The sequence below is a fragment of the Petromyzon marinus genome, chromosome 64 (assembly GCF_048934315.1).
Source record: "Petromyzon marinus isolate PM22_M1 ecotype Great Lakes invasive population chromosome 64, UKy_Petmar_22M1.pri1.0, whole genome shotgun sequence".
NCBI classification, from domain to species: Eukaryota; Metazoa; Chordata; class Hyperoartia; order Petromyzontiformes; family Petromyzontidae; genus Petromyzon; species Petromyzon marinus.
The window spans coordinates 4,704,208-4,721,859 of record NC_133730.1 but is presented as its reverse complement, the minus strand read 5'-3'; the positions used below and the strand labels follow the sequence as shown (position 1 = coordinate 4,721,859).

Sequence of the window (17,652 nt, the reverse complement as noted above, 5' to 3'; positions counted from 1 at the left end):
TCTCTCATCAAGACTCTGTATCATAGAGCCCAATGCATATCCGACCAGGAACACATAAGCAGTGAACTCAAGCACGTACACCAAGCTCTTAGGGCTAATGGTTACTCCGACTATACAATCCGCAAAGCTATCACTCAAACCATGAAGAAGAACCCTCTTGAGGAGCCTTTCAAAACCATCACTTTACCCTACATTGCTGGGATCACAAAAAAGATCTCCAAAATCTTGAATAAACACAAGATCCAGGTCCGTTTCAACACATTACATAAAATCCGTGATCTGGTTCCGTCTGTAAAAGATGTGATTCCGGACATACAATACCCTGGTGTCTACAAACTAAGTTGCCTCTGTGGTAGTAGTTACATTGGAGAAACCAAACGCCATGTCTCGGACCGCATTCGTGAACACAAAGCAGACCTTAAACACGGTAGGACCAACACCTCGGCCGTGGCAGATCATTGTTCTAATTCAGTAGGCTCACATGCCATTGACTTTTCCAAGACAGAGGTTCTTTGTAAGCCATCTGGCTTCCATGAGAGATTCGTTCATGAGGCTATCCACATATACAAGCACAGAGACAATTTCAACCGAGAAGATGGATTCTATCTTAGCAATCATTGGAAAGATTTGATAAACCATTTCAGGTCTTAATTGATTGTTCACGCTTACAGTGGCTTTCAGACAGCATACATTATAAAAAAATTTCGTCTCCCCCCTCCTCTTTTCAGAATATAGATGGACTAGTCCTGGGTAAACTGCCAAATCGCTGCGCGTGGTGCTAACGTTTTTTATAAATAAATAAATGCGCCGTTTAAAAATAAATTTACGCGAACCAACACACCTGAAGACGACCGTTTGAGTTATGGTCGAAACGTCGTGAGAATTTTTTTATTGTTTTATATATATTGTATTATTTTGTTGTTTCTCTTCAACGTGACTTTACCGAAAAAACTAAGAATATGAATTACTGCAGTCACGAAAGTTTTAAATCAAAATTTAATGACAGCTTTCTCCGAAATCCTTTGATGATTCTGTAGAGATCACAGACGAGGTCATCCTTTCCCTAAAGTTTAAAGTTCAGTTCATTCATGTGGGTTGTGACGTCGACCAAAAATGACAACTTTGACAGCCAGGTAGGATCTGACAGCTGTGGATCAGCTCTATCTTTTTCAGTGAGAAAAGCATCTATTTCGTTTCGTAGCTTGTAAAAAACTAAACAGGGCTTTACCACAGCTGAGCCACCTCACCGCTGTGTGATAAGGCAAGTCACAGAAATCAGAATCCATTTCTTCAAGAAAAACCTGGAACTGACGGTGATTGAGTGCATATCCGCGGATGAAGTTCACAGCAGAAACGACTGGTTTCAGTACACAAGAAATATCTAAGTCTTTCCCACAGAGTGCTTGCTGATGTAATGATGCAATGTATGAACAGAGCGCCCGGAATTTGCAAATCTTCCAACTGAGTCCTGATCTGCCCCACCAGACCCTTCCTCACTCCAGCCGTGTTTTTTTCCTCCATCAACTGTAACACCTCGAAGCTGATTTGCACTTCCATGAAAATGTCTTTTCCAGTTGTTGTTCCATGCATGCTGCAAACGGATGCCAACTCTTCCGTTATCTGAAAGTCCAAATTGACACCACGAATGAACACGAGAAGTTGTGACGCACTCGAGAGATCAGTAGATTCATCCAGCGCCAGAGAATACCACAACAAGTTCCTAGCTTTCTAGCGTATCTGTAGCACTATGTTCTCTCCAAGTTCTTCCGTTCTCCGCGCAACTGAACTTGCCGAAAGGCTGATACTTCCAAACAAATCGGCTCTCTCAGGACACAAGTAATTTGCTGCTTCCATCATACACTCTTTGATGAAGTTGCCATCAGTAAACGGTTTAACTCGTTCTGCCACCTTATGCACTATTTTGTAATTTGTACGAGCGACAGATTCATTTTCAGCAAACTTTCTCGTGAAGATATTTCTTTTGAGTTTCTAAACCACGTTTCTTGGACTCATATTTCTCAGAGCGTAACTTTCCAGAAAACTTTGAATATGTTGATAGATGTTTTGTTTCACAGTGACGCCTAAGATTGCACTCTTTCAAAACGGCAACACTTTCGCTGCATATTACGCAACTAGCTTTCTGGTCCTTTGCTTCCACATAGAAGTACTTTGCTCCCCATCCTTCATTGAAAACGCGACACTCGGCGTCCACTTTTCTTAGTAGCCATAATGAAGGGTGAAGAAAACGGGGTCTGAAAATGAAAAAGACATTGAAGTGTTTCCTATTGAAACACAAGAAAAGCAGAGGATTCAGGGGTCACTGGTGAAGCTACGGCTCACCAAAGGTACATATAAAGTTTTATAGGTACCTTTGGTAATAGAATATATCACATAATAAGGTTTACAAAATATATAAATAGGGCGGGCCTAAATAAACAGCCTAGAGACCAGCTCGATTAATACCTTGACCGGGGAATTTTGTCTGAGCTGGGGAAAATATCGTAATAACACGAGGCTTCTATGGCATTGTTACTCTATGTTTGTTACTTTATGACCTCTAATCACACTTGTAGTTCACTTACCTATCACTGTCAAACATATAAATCCTTAAATTTTGATTTAAAGCTTTCGTGACTGCATAGATACCTATAAAATGAGTGAACAGGCAAAAAGAAGTAAATATTTCTGGAGCGTCGGACCTGTGTTGACAGCCGGACAATCTGGAGGCGGGAGAGATGCGTGTTTGTGTGTGTTGCCATGGAAACCATGGTAACGTGTTGCCATGACGTTGCCATGGAAACCATGGTAACGTGTTGCCATGGAAACCATGGTAACGTCAGAGCGTAGGCGGAGCTACCATGAGCCGGGGAAGGACTTGGGATGGCGCGAAATAAGCAAACATTACAATAAACAAGAAAATCTAGATACAATAATTTAACATTTAAAATAGTAAATTTAAGGTACATAGCAGTCAGGAGGTCTCCGCACGCGTGAAGATATCCTAGTATTCTAAACATAATATTTAAATTGTATCACAACGTCTCGTGTTACATACGTTTTATCAACCAAATTCAAGTACCGTCGGCGGGCCTGATGGGCTGACGTCGCGGGCCGTAGTTTGGTGACCCCTGATCTAGATTGACAAACTCCTTTATTCAGCACTGCTACTTGTTTTGGTTTGTTGTCCTTCCCCGCGAGCACCTCCGATTAGCGTGGGTTGTTACATATTGTACTATACACTACACTGTACACTACACTGTATACTACACTATACACTACACTGTATGCTACACTATACACTACACTATACACTACACTATACTCTAGACTATACACTACACTATACACTACACTATACACTACACTATACACTACACTATACACTACACTATACACTACACTATACACTACACTACACACTACACACACTAAACTACACTATACACACTACACTATACACTACACTATACACTACACTATACACTGCACTATACACTACACTATACACTACACTATACATTACACTACACCCACTACACTATACACTACACTATACACTACACACACTACACTATACACTACACTATATACTACACTTACTACACTTACTACACTACACACATTACACTATACACTACACATGCTACACTATACACTACACACATTACACTATACACTACACATACTACACTATACACTACCCATACTGCACTATACACTACACACACTACACTATACACTACACCATATACTACACTTACTACACTTACTACACTATACACTACACATGCTACACTATACACTACACACATTACACTATACACTACACATACTACACTATACACTACCCATACTGCACTATACACTACACACACTACACTATACACTACACATGCTACACTACACTATACACTACACTACACACTACACACACTACACTATACACTATACACACTACACTATACACTACACTATACACTACACTATACACTGCACTATACACTACACTATACATTACACTACACCCACTACACTATACACTACACTATACACTACACACACTACACTATACACTACACTATATACTACACTTACTACACTATACACTACACACATTACACTATACACTACACATGCTACACTACACACATACACTATACACTACACATACTACACTATACACTACCCATACTGCACTATACACTACACACACTACACTATACACTACACTATATACTACACTTACTACACTTACTACACTATACACTACACATGCTACATTATACACTACACACATTACACTATACACTACACATACTACACTATACACTACCCATACTGCACTATACACTACACACACTACACTATACACTACACATGCTACACTATACAATATACTACACACACTACACTATACACTACACATGCTACACTATACACTACACTATACACACTACACTATACACTACACATACTACTTGATGCCTAAACATCTTAGGGGCCGTCCATAAATGACGTCACGCGATTTTGGACGATTTTTGACCTCCCCCCCCTCAAATATGACGTCACAAATCTCTGCCCCCCCCCCGCCCCCCAAAAAATAAAACATGCTTCAAATCGCTTTAAACTATTGTCATCGTAGTGCGTATTTAATGTGGCGCTGCACTCTGCTGCTGTAGGAGAAAACATTTATTAAGGAGAACGTGTTGTCTAAATTTATTTAAAGTTGAGCATTTTGATGTGACGTCATATTTCTCAACCCTCCCGACCTCGTCACACATCGTCACAAATGTCTGACCCACCCCCCCCCTAGGTACGTGACGTCATTTATGGACGGCCGCTTTACTTTCCGACACGCAGCCGGTCAGTGCTGAACTAGTAACGAATTTGCACGTTTTGTTCACGTGTGAAACCCCTTACCGATTGGCCGTGTCGGGTGGTGGCGGGTTTAACGACACATTTACATTCATGCGATCCAGCCCAAAAACCTCTATTATGGATACAACGAAACTCTAAACTAGTTACATATCAAAACATATAAAATTATCAATTACCACAAAAATACGTTTCAGTACCGTAGTTGTATAGTAATAGGTTTTACCCTTTTAACTGGCACAAAAACTGACACCTTTATTCAAGACATCATGTTTGCAATAACCACAACACAAGCAGTCAAAATGCAAACAAAAGAGACAACTCTGATAATGATCAGTTTAACACGTAGGCTTTCGCGACCAATATTATTCATAATAAAGGTTTTTGGGTTAGATCGCGTTTATTTATAAATGTGTCGTAACCCTCCACCACCCGACACGGCCAATCAGCAAAAAAAGTGTCACGTTGACAAAAGACAAATAATTCACTACTTCAGCCAACCGGTGTGTTGAAGAGCCAATCCACATTTACAGTTTGAGTACGACGTTTCGCTGGTAAATACTTCCAGCATCATCGGGCAATTCGCCAGAATGGTAAAGCCCTCGCTTGCTCCCGGTTTTATATAGAGCAGAAGAGTGACGTCATCACTTAACTCATCAGGTGCAGTGATTAGAGGCGGAGGGGGGGGTAATGTAATTATATAATCGATTAGTAATCAGTCATTGGTTATGATTAGTAATGAGTTGTAGATTAGTAATTCTTTAAATCAAAATGTAATGTGTATTATTTAATAATACGCTTCCAGGCCGCACTAAGCCGGTAGCTGTCAGAGCGATTAAAGTTATTCTTGTTCCTCTCAATTTCAATGGATTCTCTAATTAGTCTTTGCCAGTAATAATTAGTTTTACACACCACTGCAACATTGTCAAAATCAATTGAGTGTCCTTGTTGACAAGCATGTTCTGCCACTGCCGACAGTTGTGTTTGAGATAATTTAATATTTCTCTGATGTTCTTTTAGTCTTACGCTGATGTTACGTCCCGTCTGCCCAATGTAGCAGCTGCCACATGAACAATTAATCCGATGATACACCTTCTGTTGATAGTTTAGGTAATGCGTCTTTAGTGCAAGATACTAGTTTTTGAATTTTGTGTACTGTACCAAATCTTACTGTAATGTTTTGCTTTTGCAAAACGCGGGCTAGCAATACCTAATTAAGCCAAGGGCCTCAAAACCACCTAGACTCTATGGGCTACCAAAGATTCATAAAATCGGCATCCCATTACGACCCATAGTCAGTACAATTGGCTCTGCCACATATCAATTAGCAAAATATATAACCAAACAAATACAGCCCTACATCGGTAAGACTTCTTCATTCATAAAAAATTCAGAACATCTTGTGAATGTGATTAAAGATATTAAACTTACTCCTGATGATATTCTGGTAAGTTTTGATGTGATTTCTCTATTCACTAAGGTTCCAGTGGACGAATCGCTTAAATTACTTGATACACTAGTAAAGAATACCGGTTTACAAAATGATATTCCGAAACTTGCTGGCCATTGTTTAAGTAACACTTACTTCTTATGGAGAGGGGATTTCTTTAAACAAAAGGAAGGAGCAGCAATGGGTTCTCCTTTATCCCCTGCTATAGCAAATTTGTACATGGAAAACTTTGAAATAAGAGCACTTGCCTCGAGCACATTAAAACCATCCTTTTGGTTTAGGTATGTGGATGACACTTTGGTTGTCTGGCCACATGGTAAAGATACACTTAATGATTTTCTAAATCATCTCAATGCACAAAACCCGGCCATCCAGTTCACCATGGAAATGGAGGTGAATAACACACTCCCATTCCTAGATATTTTGCTTGGACATGGCCTAAATGGTAAAATAACACACAGCGTTTACAGAAAGCAAACGCACACTGATGCCTATCTGAATGCAGAATCACATCATCATCCAGCTCAAAAATCCTCTCTTATCAAGACGCTCGTACATCGGGCGAAAACAGTGTCAGATGGTGAGAGTCTAGTGAGAGAGATTAAACACGTTAAAGACGCACTACGACAGAATGGCTACAATAATGCTCAAATTAACAGAGCACTGAATGCCAAATCACGATCGCAAAGCAATACTACTGAAAGCGACCAGATTGTTAAAACAATAAAAATTCCATATATCTCAGGAGTAACTGACAAATTAGCCCGCGTTTTGCAAAAGCAAAACATTACAGTAAGATTTGGTACAGTACACAAAATTCAAAAACTAGTATCTTGCACTAAAGACGCATTACCTAAACTATCAACAGAAGGTGTATATCGGATTAATTGTTCATGTGGCAGCTGCTACATTGGGCAGACGGGACGTAACATCAGCGTAAGACTAAAAGAACATCAGAGAAATATTAAATTATCTCAAACACAACTGTCGGCAGTGGCAGAACATGCTTGTCAACAAGGACACTCAATTGATTTTGACAATGTTGCAGTGGTGTGTAAAACTAATTATTACTGGCAAAGACTAATTAGAGAATCCATTGAAATTGAGAGGAACAAGAATAACTTTAATCGCTCTGACAGCTACCGGCTTAGTGCGGCCTGGAAGCGTATTATTAAATAATACACATTACATTTTGATTTAAAGAATTACTAATCTACAACTCATTACTAATCATAACCAATGACTGATTACTAATCGATTATATAATTACATTACCCCCCCCTCCGCCTCTAATCACTGCACCTGATGAGTTAAGTGATGACGTCACTCTTCTGCTCTATATAAAACCGGGAGCAAGCGAGGGCTTTACCATTCTGGCGAATTGCCCGATGATGCTGGAAGTATTTACCAGCGAAACGTCGTACTCAAACTGTAAATGTGGATTGGCTCTTCAACACACCGGTTGGCTGAAGTAGTGAATTATTTGTCTTTTGTCAACGTGACACTTTTTTTGCTGATTGGCCGTGTCGGGTGGTGGAGGGTTACGACACATTTATAAATAAACGCGATCTAACCCAAAAACCTTTATTCTGATAATGATATTGGCACTGTCCTTGAATTTGATTGGTCCACACCCGAGACGGCTTTCTTTAGAGCCTAGTCTCCACTGGTGTTGGACCAGAGGACGCCAAAAGGCGTACAACTCAAAAACAGCGCACTATCAGAGTATTGAGGGCTCGGGGTGAGCATTAACATTATGAGACCTCCTTTGCCAGTAACAAGATATAGGAATAGTTTTTACCCTTTTAACTGGCACAAAAAACTGACACCTTTATTCAAGGCATCATGTTTGCAATAACCACAACACAAGCAGTCAAAATGCAAACAAAAGAGACAACTCTGATAATAATATTGGCACTGTCCTTGAATTTGATTGGTCCAGACCCGAGACGGCTTTCTTTAGTCTCCACTGGTGTTGGACCAGAAGACGCCAAAAGGCGTACAACTCAAAAACAGCGCACTATCAGAGTATTGAGGGCTCGGGGTGAGCATTTACCATAGTTGTAGTTCATGAAATACGAGTTTGTGTATTTTTGAGGAGTAGGGCTACTACAAGGCAGACGTTTGTCCTCGTGTGTTCCGTGTGACCTCCTGCCAGCGGGCGCTCGACACTTCACGTGGCCTCCAAGTGCACCTAGCCTGGTACAAGGGCCATCGTGACGACGTCAACGTCACTTCGTGGTGAATGGCGGTTGTTGATGAGTAAAGCTCTAGGTAATTAAACTATTTAAACTAACTTTTCTTTAGCAGGTAAGGCCCACCTTGCTATATTAGCTCTTTTTTCAGAAGCGACCTGGCCACAAATGATAGCTCAACGAAAGTGGCTTATCACGTGTGGGGGGGGGGAAACCCAGAGCACCCGGAGAAAATTCCACGCGACCAAAGACACGCAAACTCCAAATATACAGCAGCAGGCATCGTCAGGGTCGGGATCGAACCCACGGCCTCCTGTACACCAGGCGAGGTAGTTAGCATCTCCTAGCCACCGTGATGATGATGATGATGAGAGAGAGACACGCAGACTCCAAATATACAGCAGCAGGCATCGTCAGGGTCGGGATCGTACCCACGACCTCCTGTACACCAGTTGAGGTAGTTAACATCTCCTAGCCACCGTGATGATGATGATGAGAGGGAGAGACACGCAAACTCCAAATATACAGCAGCAGGCGTCAGGGTCGGGATCTAGCCCACGACCTCCTGTAGACCTGGCGAGGAAGTTAACATCTCCTAGCCACCGTGATGATGATGAGAGAGAGACACGCAAACTCCAAATATACAGCAGCAGGCATCGTCAGGGTCGGGATCGTACCCACGGCTTTCTGTACACCAGGCGAGGTAGTTAACATCTCCTAGCCACCGTGATGATGATGAGAGAGAGAGACACGCAAACTCCAAATATACAGCAGCAGGCGTCAGGGTCAGGATCGAAACAATGACCTCCTGTATACCAGGCGAGGTAGTCAACATCTCCTAGCCACCGTGATGATGATGAGAGAGAGACACGCAAACTCCAAATATACTGCAGCAGGCGTCAGGGTCAGGATCGAAACAATGACCTCCTGTATACCAGGCGAGGTAGTCAACATCTCCTAGCCACCGTGATGATGATGAGAGAGAGACACGCAAACTCCAAATATACAGCAGCAGGCGTCAGGGTCAGGATCGAAACAATGACCTCCTGTATACCAGGCGAGGTAGTTAACATCTCCTAGCCGCCGCGGCTGCACAGCATATACTGAATGTATTTTTATATTTAAACATGGCGTATTTACCTGTAATGATTCAGAATCTAAATATTTACTTATACTGGAGGAATCCGTTGAGCTATAAGGCTCTTTTTCACAGATGTCCAGCAGTTCACAGATGTCCATCAGACACGCACTTAACATGCTGTAACATGCGTACACACTGCACCAGCATGTACATTGTCAAATTACATTGGAGCTACAGCCGAGACGCACTCGATAACAAATGCATTCATATAAACTTGCATATATTGGACTCCGACATCACGTAAATCCAATAAACGCAAGCCACGTTAGCACAGCTCGCAGTCGTCAACAAAAGTCGCTCGAGGTAAAACACACAAATGTAATACACACAAATTAAATCGCTTAATGAATGCAGCGCATTTAACTGTCGATGGATGGTCACAATGGCCAGCTCGTGTGTGTGTGTGTGGTGTGTGTGGTGGGGAGTGGTGGTGTAGCGGTTAGCACTGCGCTGTTATGCTACGATCCCGGCGGGCCGAGTTCGATTCCCGCTCACGGCCAACACCAGTGGCGATTATCTGAACCGGTCCTGGGCCTCTCCTAGGTCGACTCAGCCTCAAATGAGCACCTGGTGCGATGTGTAAACATCGCCACTGGGGAGACAAAGGCGGCTGGGCGTGGTGTTGGCCACCCCACCCCTTCGTGTGCCGTGCCGGCCTCCATAGGGTGCTACTCGCTAACAGCACTTGCCCCAACGGTCTGTTAAGGCTACACGGGGGATCTTTGCCTTTGGCTGTGACGCTTGCTCCTCCTTCGCAGAAACGGATCTCCAATTCCCTCCCCCGTCCCCGTCCGAGCCAGCAACCCCCTTCGCGGCATCTCGCCTTCCCGTCGCCGGTAATCGATCGGAATGGATCGATTGAACTTCATTTGGGAGCAAGGTGAGAGAGCTCCCACGGACATGCATCGCCTCGGCACCCAAGTGAAAGCTGGAGTTGGAATATTGTATTGTTTCATTGGTTTTATTTTTTGTTCGATTCCTTCTGCAAGGACGACTTCGACGCACTTGTCTCGAGATGGTTTCAATATTTAAGGAGCCACGTGCTGACGCCCGGACAGGCGGAGACCCCCACTGCAACAGCCCCGAGTCTCCCGCGCATCTCCCTTATACGGTCCAAGGCCACGCCCCCTTTCCCGAACCTTCTCGCCGGCTCTAGGCCGCTCGCTCCACCAGCAGACTCCACTGCCCTCTTACGTCACATGGCCACGCTCCTATTCTCGATCATTCCCGTAGCCACCAGTGCATTCGCACCGCAGGCTGACTCCCCTGTCATTACCTCCCGTGGCCACGAGTCCATTCGCACTGCAGGCTTACTCCCCTGTCATTACCTCCCGTGGCCACCAGTCCATTCACACTGCAGGCTGACTCCCCTTTCATTACCTCCCATGGCCACCAGTCCATTCATACTGCAGACTGCCTCCCCTGTAATTACCTCCCGTGGCCACCAGTCAATTCACACTGCAGGCTGACTCCCCTGTCATTACCTCCCGTGGCCACCAGTCAATTCACACTTTCAGATTTGAAGCTTTCGTGACTGCAAGGATCCATACTCTTCGGTTCTATTCGGTAAAGTCATGTAGGTAAAAAAATAAAACAACAAAAATCATGACGTTTCGGCCACAACACAAGCGGCCTTCATCAGGTGAAGGGACCAGACTCTCTCGAGGACAGTGCTGGAGTGAACACAGCTAAGCTCAGACCGCGACCTTTAAGCTGTGTGAGAGGAATCAAGGTGCCTTGACAAAGGAATTAGCATAAAAATTTGCATTTAATTCGCACTGTAGGCTGACTCCCGTGGCCACGAGTCCACTCACACCGTAGGTTAACTCTACTGTCATTACACTTCCATACCCTTGATCAATCCGCTGCTGGATGAATGGCCTCTCACCCGACGCTGCTGTCGGTCATCCGTTGCTTTACAAAAGAGATACTGGAGATCTGTGCGCTATGCGTGGATTCTCTCGCGGCATTCCGAACGCGTGAGTGCGGGTTTTTGTTTTTGCCGGGTTCGATCGCATAAATGTAAACGTGTCGGTAAACCCGCCACCACCCGACGCGGCCAATTTGTAGGGTTTGCCACGTGAACGAAACGTGCCAATTCGTTCCTAATACAACACACACCGGCTGTGTGTTGGACAGTAAACCCACGACATTGGTGGCTCAGGCCGTTGCCTGATGATGCTGGTTGCAATTACCGGCGAAACGTCACAGTGCTCGAATTGTAAATGTTGTAGTGGGCTCACTCTCCAACACACAACCGGCTAGTGCTGTACTCGTAACGAATTGGCATGTTTTGTTAACGTGACAAACAATTACTAATTGGCTGTGTCGAGTGGTGGCGGGTTTGACGACATATTTACATTGACGCGATCTAACCCCCCAAAAAAAAAACCTCCATCGTGGATATTATATATCAGGGGTCGGGAACCTATGGCTCGCGAGCCAGATGTGGCTCTTTTGATGATTGCATATGGCTCGCAGATAAAACAAAATATTCTCACTTGTTTTAATCCATCCATCGATTTTTCACTGCGCATGTCCTGTTCAGGGCTGCAGGAGCAATTGTCCATTATTTTAATTGGATGATACTGGCCTACGTTTGCCGTTGCTGGGTAAAACAGGTAAACGCCCCCTTTTGAATCAGTCTGAGACTGCGTCTGCTCGGTCATTAGCTCAAAGCTAACCCTTCGACGAAGAAGATGGCGAAAAGAAAAAAAGACGACGAGTATCGTACATTTCAGGACGAATGGACCGAAGAATTCGCCTTTGTGGAGAGAGCGGGTTCTGCGGTGTGTCTAATTTGCAATGACAAAATTACATCGTTGAAACGGTCGAATGTAAAGCGGCACTTCGACACGCGCCACGCTACCTTTGCATCAAAATACCCTGCGGGAGACAGCAGAAAGAAAGCGTGCCAAGAGCTTCTGAGCAGGGTGCAAGCTAGCCAGCAGCAACTCCGCGTATGGACCCGGCAAGGTGACTATAATTCGGCTAGCTTTGCTGGTTCTTTAGCAATAGTGAGGAACGGAAAACCATTCACAGATGGCGAGTATGCTAAAACGTTCATGCTGGATGTAGCCAATGAACTTTTTGATGATCTTCCGAACAAAGACAAGATAATCAAACGGATACAAGACATGCCTCTGTCGGCAAGAACTGTTCATGATCGTACCATCGTGATGGCAAACAAAGTGGAGGAAACGCAAGTGAAGGACATAAATGCAGCGCCGTTCTTTTCTCTGGCTTTGGATGAGTCAACAGACGTGAGCCATTTGTCGCAGTTCAGCGTGATTGCAAGATATGCTGTTGGTGACAGACTGCGCGAAGAAAGTCTTGCTGTTCTGCCATTAAAAGGGTCCACAAGAGGTGAGGATTTATTCAAGTCTTTCATGGAGTTTGCTCAAGAAAAAAGTCTACCTATGGATAAACTTCTCTCAGTGTGTACTGATGGTGCTCCGTGTATGGTGGGGAAAAACAAAGGATTTGTGGCGCTTCTCCGTGAACATGAAAATAGACCCATCCTAAGTTTCCATTGCATTATACACCAGGAGGCACTTTGTGCTCAGATGTGTGACAGGCAGTTTGGCGAAGTGATGTCGCTGGTCATTCGTGTGATCAACTTTATTGTTGCCCGAGCCTTAAATGATCGCCAGTTTAAAACACTGCTGGATGAAGTTGTAAATAACTATCCTGGTCTGCTTTTGCACAGCAATGTGCGTTGGTTGTCAAGAGGGAAGGTGCTTAGCCGTTTTGCGGCTTGCCTGAACGAAATCCCGACTTTCCTTGAAATGAAAGGCGTCGGGCATCCTGAGCTAGCCGACACCGAGTGGCTCCTCAAGTTTTACTATCTCGTAGATCTGACTGAACATCTGAACCAGCTCAACGTGAAAATGCAAGGCATTGGAAATACAGTGTTATCCCTTCAACAAGCTGTATTTGCTTTTGAAAACAAGCTGGAGCTTTTCATCACGGATCTTGAAACAGGTCGTTTACTACATTTTGAAAAACTGAGCCAATTTAAAGATGCATGCACAGCAAGTGAGCCCATTCAAAACCTTGATCTCCACCAGCTAGCTGGCTGCACATCCAGTCTCCTACAGTCCTTCAAAGCACGCTTTGGAGAATTTCGTGAGCACACTCGTCTTTTTAAGTTCATCACCCATCCAAACGAGTGTTCACTGAACACAGCCGACCTGAATTACATCCCTGGTGTCTCCGTCAGAGATTTTGAAGCAGAAGTGGCTGACCTGAAGGCCTCAGACATGTGGGTGAATAAGTTCAAGTCACTGAATGAAGATTTGGAAAGAATCACACGACAGAAAGCAGAGTTGGCGAGCAAGCACATGTGGACAGAAATGAAAAAACTCCAACCCGAAGACCAGCTGATTCTCAAAACTTGGAACGCGCTTCCTGTCACATACCACACACTGCAGCGTGTGAGTATTGCTGTATTGACCATGTTTGGATCTACGTATGCATGTGAGCAGTCATTCTCACATCTTAAAAACATCAAGTCCAACCTACGATCACGTTTAACGGATGAAAGCCTCAACGCTTGCATGAAGCTTAACCTCACCAAGTACCAACCCGACTACAAAGACATCAGCAAATCCATGCAGCACCAGAAGTCGCATTAATGGTGAGTGTTATAACAACATTATTTAAAAGAATAAATTCAGAGGCTTATTATACTGACATTTAGTTGAATTCACTTTTAAAATATATTATATGGCTCTCACTGAAATAAATTTCCAAATTTTTTGCTTTCATGGCTCTCTTAGTCAAAAAGGTTCCCGACCCCTGTTATATATGGTTCCTCTTTTTAAAGGCCACGCACAGTGTTGTTACTCGATTGACGAATTTGTTGATCTCTTTCATTAACTTAACTCTGCCGCTGGTGATGGAGCACTCCTGATGAGACACCGAGTACCGAAGCCGGTCCACAAGTTGCGCAAAGGAGCTTCACGCACGGCTTTCCTGACCAATATTATCTATCTATATATAAAAGGGACATTTGTGATCGTGTGTGTCTGTTCAAAATGTTTGGCGTACTTTCCGACATGCAACAAACTTGAAATTTGCCATGTGGGTACTTTCCAGACTGTACACCATGCAACAATTATAAAAATACACTTTTGTATTTTTTTTTGGGGGGGGGGGGACGCAATAATGCATATATTTAGCACGGCAAGCGAGCCTATGACGTCATATCTGTCACGTGACCCGTATGTGGAAGCGTAACGGAGTGTGCCTGCTCATGTCAGCCCCCCCCCAACCCTCCACGGGTAAAGTGAAATACAAATGTGTTGCAGGTCTAAGGCGTTCTTCGCGAAGAATTGCTTGATTATTTCAGTCGTTTACTGCCGTTCGCACCCTGAAAGTTGTGTGTCTGCTGCAAGCGCGTGTATGTGTACCTATGGACACGTGCGCGTGTGTGTGTGTGTGTGGGGAGCGGTGGTGTAGTGGTTAGCGTGCTGTGTGTGTGTGTGTGTGGGGGGAGCGGTAGTGTAGTGGTTAGCGTGCTGTGTGTGTGTCTGTGTGTGTGTGTGGGGGGGAGCGGTAGTGTAGTGGTTAGCGCTGCGCTGCGCTACGAACCCGGCGACCCGAGTTCGATTCCCGCTCACGGTCACCACCGGTGACGATTATTTGAACCGGTCCTGGGCCTCCCCTAGGTCGACTCAGCCTCAAACGAGTAACTGGTGTGCTGTGTGAACATCGCCACTGGGGAGACAAAGGCGGCCGGGCGTGGTGAATCCAAGTCCTGGGCGAAGCCGGGTAGTAAAGCTAGTTCACGATAAAGGTTTTTGGGTTAGTTCGCGTAAGTATAATTGTTGCGTCGTAACCCTCCACCACCCGACGCAGCCAGTAAGGTTTGCCAAATTGGTTACTACGTCAGCCCACCGGTGCGTTGGAGAGGACGACACAACATTTATACTTACAGCTCTCTCTAACCCAAAAATCATTCCTGAATTGTCCAAAATGTTGCGGCTTGGCTCTCCAACACACCGGTGGTGCTGTACTTGCGACAAATTGGCCACGTTCTGTTTACGTGACAACCCTTACAAGTTGGCTGTGTCGGGTGGTGGCGGGTTTAACGACACATGTATTTATAATTTACGCGATCTAACTAAAAAAAACTGTATTATGGATGATATTGGTCGCGAAAGCCTGCTACGTGTTGAACTGTCTTCGTATTATTATTATTTTTTAAGTAAGAATCATTGCTCCAGGGCATACCACCTGAATATTTAATGTCGCTATAAACGCGCTACACCAGCACCTCAAATGTCACCCCTGCCGACTCATTAAGTACCCAACGGCAGTGAATGATTCTAAATAATCTTGGCTATTGTTAGAATTTTGCTGGTGGGGTTTTTGTTCCCCCTCCCTCCCCTATCCCCCGCTGCCCCATTCACTAATTAATTAATTTCGCCCAGGTTTCTTTTTCGGTACCATTTCAGTTCATGCGTTGCAAATGACGGTGGCAAAAAAAAATTATTTGCAGAGACGAAAATGGAAAACGGAACACAAAACAACGTTGCAACCTTTTTTATTTTCTCCCCCTCTTGCCGTATCCTTCTTAACGAGCGGCGTACGTTTTAATCACCGTGTGGGGAACGGCAGAGCGGACGAGAGCGATCGAGCGAGCGAACGAGAGCGATTCTGCTGTGACTGTTCCACCTGAAGACGGAAGCTTGTGTTGCCTCCGAAACGTCGTTATTTAATTTAGTTGTTTTCTTTCATTTTATTTTACCTACGTGACTTTACCGAAAAAAACAACAAAGAGTATGAATCCTTGCAGTCACGAAAGCTTCGAATCTAGAATCGAATGAAACGGTTACGTCACAGGGGCTACGTACGGCGCTTAAGAAGTTCAACATACGGTGCATACTCTACGTACGTACCGGTCGTGGGTGGCGTGGAAAAGCGTGAGTTATCGATCCCACCACGCGCCCTGATATCACCCAAAAGTCAACGACTTCGCGAATCGTAGTATAACGAACGGGTCTTGCTTCAAAGCGCACGAGAGACTACTGCAACAAAACCAAAAATCCACCGCTTCTCGAGCGGCTGAATCCCTTCCAAGCCGAACCCGCCACTACCAGCTCTCACGTCCAAAAGAGGCCGCTGACAGACCTTCAGATTGGCTCCATCGGGCGTCTTGGGGAACATTTTAGGCGCGCTCGCTCGCTCGATCTCGTTCGCTCTATTCTATTTCAGACCCCCCCACCCACCCACCCACCCCGAACCCGCCACCCACCTCCCGTGCCCCTGTGAAAAAGAGCTTCATAGCTCATCGGATTTCTCCAGGATAAAATCAAGATTCCCATTCTGCTACGGCGCGCGATGACAGCGGCAGTCTGTGCCAGCAGCTCGATGCCAATGTCGAGATCCTGCTGCTTGATGCTGGCCACGGCGAGAGGGCCTCGGCAGAGAGACAGAGAGAGAGAGAGAGTTCGTGTCGTTTTGCTCATCATCATCCGCCCCTCCGTTAAAGGAATGCAGAGTACAGCGGGCCAGAGTCGTATCCAGGCATGATCGGTGTAACCATCTAATACCAGGGATGGGGAACCTCTTTTTCTGCCAAGGGACATTTGGATTTTTATATAACATCATTCGCGGGCCATACAAAATTATCAACTGAAAAATTAGCCCGTTTATAGTTGGTCAAACATTTAATTAACGCGCCCCTTATGTGATGGCTGGAACTGCTTCTCTTTGGTGAGGCGTGTGATGATGTTAGCCGCTATTGACGATGTTGCTACTCGCAACTGCTTCTCCAGGTTTGCTCCCAGATTTATTGAATTTCGAGTCCCGCCTGCGGTTGCCTTGGCAGGGCCACACCAAATGATTTTGCGGTGCCTTGTACGGCCCGCGGGCCGGACGTTCCCCACCCCTGATCTATACGATTCGGAGGTGCGGGGGGGGGGAATTGGTTAGCACACTGGGCTTTATTTTGTAATGTTTTTATTTGAGCTCAACACGTGCGC

The 17,652-nt window shown here is 44.7% G+C and overlaps 2 protein-coding genes across 8 annotated transcripts in view; one reads left to right on the top strand and one right to left on the bottom strand.

Annotated features, from left to right (window-relative positions):
* Nucleotides 1-17,652, bottom strand: part of LOC116956329 (disks large homolog 2-like) — a 539,014-nt gene that overhangs the window by 466,591 nt on the left and 54,771 nt on the right. The gene's annotated exons all lie outside the window — the stretch shown is intronic.
* The window catches only part of LOC142906411 (uncharacterized), a 30,869-nt gene that overhangs the window by 5,249 nt on the left and 7,968 nt on the right, over nt 1-17,652 (top strand). For both annotated transcript variants that reach the window (XR_012930226.1, XM_076054106.1), the window contains exon 2: nt 10,420-10,541. Coding sequence is in view for 1 of the 2 variants with exons in the window: in XM_076054106.1 (XP_075910221.1) it covers nt 10,511-10,541 (31 nt within the window). In the remaining variant the exon portion in view is untranslated. The remainder of the gene's footprint in view (nt 1-10,419; nt 10,542-17,652) is intronic.